Here is a 2612-nt window from a genome sequence, read left to right as displayed (position 1 = left end):
TTTCACCGATCACAATTTTTATTGGATTGAACACGAAGTCATGGCTCTAAACACCACAATTATTTGTGTCTGCAAGACAAAAGTAAAACACGAGATTGGACTTGTTGACTAACAACGGAAATGGGCGGCATGCATGCTCGCGTAAATAAAACTTTTTCTTTTTTTTAAACAATGTCTTTTTAGACCGTAATTCATTTTGGGGAACAAACACCGTCAAGTCATTTCGCACGATTAATAACGGGTTAAGTCTTGAAAGTAAAACAAAATAAACTCGATGTTACTTCAGGAATAACGCGACGGTGATATTTTGAGCTGGAATGACGGCATTCATACATATACCGTCAAAACAAAGTCCGCGTATTATTATCTGGTTGTATTATTTTTTTACATGCATTGTATTTTCCACTAACTCGTTATTAGTCGCGCGAACTTGTATGTAAATACAGCGGTGACAATGTTACATACAGATGCTTATTTGTGGCGTTAAGGTGGTCAGCATATTTTTTTTGCTGGGAAACGGTCATATTTAAAAAAAAACAAATCTAATTGTAGATTTGTGTTACGTTCGCCACCAAAAAAAAGGCGTAAAGCTGTCCCCTTTCTCGCCACCCGATCACGAATGCGTCCCGTTGCACGTTTCACAAGTTCGTTAAGGGAAGAAGAAATACGGGTTTAGCGCAAGGGATCTCTTATAAATCATTCTCGTGAAACCAAACTAAAATCTACTTCCCACAAAGCGCTTGTCAACTACGCCGACCCTCTTGCAAGTCTCAAAGACACGAGAGTGTAATTTTGGAAACGTTAACTTGAGTTACATCTCTTTCCACCGGTTCAAAAGAGCCAGACATAATATTCACCAAAGGCCGCAGACCAGATATTATCAATTCGTTCGTTACTACTACCAAAGGGTGACAAACATTTTATTCGCAGATACACCCAAAACAAAGCAAACTTAAAAGATGAAAAAAAATCTCAAAATCCAAGCATGAACTCGAGCTGAAATTCATGACAAGGATCATGAAGTTTTTTTGTTGTTAAATTTATCATCGAACATGCAAACTCGAAAGAAAAAAAACCCTCCACACACCAGATGAAGGTGAAAATTGTGGACAACTCAATAAAAAAAAAGATTCATGCAGACTTTTAAGGAACATTTCAAGCAGTCGAAAAAGTGACCTCCGCCCGAAACTTTCCCGACAGTCCGCTCAAACATTTTTTTTCAGGTGACCTCGATGACAACTCTGGAGGGCAATCCCCGCCTGCACTTCAAGCTGTCCCACAAAACAACCCGAAGAAGCATTTAGGGCAACAACAAAAAATGCCCCCAGGAAATGATCTTTTTTTTTCAGAGAGAGCAGCACTTCAGAAAGAGGGGAAGGGCTCCACTACCAACTAAACCTTCTCCACCCTGTGAGGTGGCAGCAACGCACGGCTTTGCCACGACCCCCTCTCCTCGGCAGGACTTCTTATTGAGCGGGTGGCGGCGCGCTCGCGATCTCCTTCACCTCCTTCATCAGTCCAAGGCTGGACATGGTGAGGGCCGTCATGCCGTCTCGTACGCCCTTGAGGGTGTCGTCCAGCTTGGCCTTCTTCGCCCGCTCAGCCAGCGCCGCCAGGTAGGCCCACATCACGCCGCGCTTGGACTCGATGAAGCCGCGCACCTTGATGATGAGCGGCGCCGATTCGTGCAGGTGGGCCGTGGCGCGCTCAATGCCGGCCTTGGCCGCCTGCAGGATGGGCACCAGCTTGGCGTTGGCCGCCTCGGCCATCTCCTCGGCGAGCTTGTGCGTCGTGACCCCCTCGGGGAGCGCCTTCGCCTGGAACTCCTCCATGAATTGCTCCACGAACTCGCGGGCCTCGGTCATGATGCCGTCCGCCTTGTCGCCACTGACCGCCTCGCCGTAGCTGTGCAGCCTCTCGAGCGCCGTCTCCAGGTACGTCTTGCCCGTGGCCGGCACCAGATGCGTCTCGTCGGCTTGGACGTAGGCCGCCAGGACGAGCAGGAGGAGCCCTGCCGCGTGGGTCATCTTCATCGACAGCATGGTGGCGCTTGGAGTTCTTGGGCTGGTGGTGGTCCGGTCTCTGCTTTGACAGTGGCAACTGTCCGTGTGCAGAGAGAGGTCTCGTTGGCTGCTGGAGAGCAAGAGTGGAGAGTGGTGGTGGTGGTGAGTGCTTATATAGGGATCGGCTGGTCCACCAGCTCCACGTGTTGACCAATCCCCCCCCCCACCCCCATCCTTGTCCTCATACAAGGCCGGGCCAAAGGGGTGGTAGCAAGAGGGCTCCCGCCACAAGAACGAGGAGGTCTGGCTGCCTGCCGCTTGGATACCGGCCAGCGGGAGCAAGCCAGGAAAATTTGTGGACACGGAGAAACGAGGAGCTGAGATTGCATTGACAGGACATGGTCAAGGTACATTTGATGATGAGTGCAGAATGCGTACATGCATGTGCAGACATTCGTGCATACATAATCAGACATGCATGCATACATGCGCAACAAAAGACAAAGGCATACACACACGCAAGACATCGATCCCCCGTATATCCTTGACAGCCCTTTTGGGGAAAGTGCTGTTTGTGAGCACCTATGATGGCCTACACTGAGCACGAGG

At 49.4% G+C, this 2612-nt stretch overlaps 1 protein-coding gene across 1 annotated transcript; it reads right to left on the bottom strand.

Moving 5' to 3' along the window:
* LOC144736140 (blood plasma apolipoprotein LAL2-like) lies at positions 1-2166 on the bottom strand. Its single transcript, XM_078618710.1, has one exon. It carries the CDS (start codon positions 2040-2042, stop codon positions 1467-1469), a length of 576 nt encoding a protein of 191 aa, XP_078474836.1. The 5' UTR covers positions 2043-2166; the 3' UTR covers positions 1-1466.
* Between the last annotated feature and the right edge of the window lie 446 nt (positions 2167-2612).

The sequence above is a fragment of the Lampetra planeri genome, chromosome 59 (genome assembly GCF_965212315.1).
Source record: "Lampetra planeri chromosome 59, kcLamPlan1.2.h2, whole genome shotgun sequence".
Lineage (NCBI taxonomy): Eukaryota > Metazoa > Chordata > Hyperoartia > Petromyzontiformes > Petromyzontidae > Lampetra > Lampetra planeri.
The sequence above is the reverse complement of the archived record's forward strand: the minus strand, read 5'-3'. Positions and strand labels throughout refer to the sequence as shown.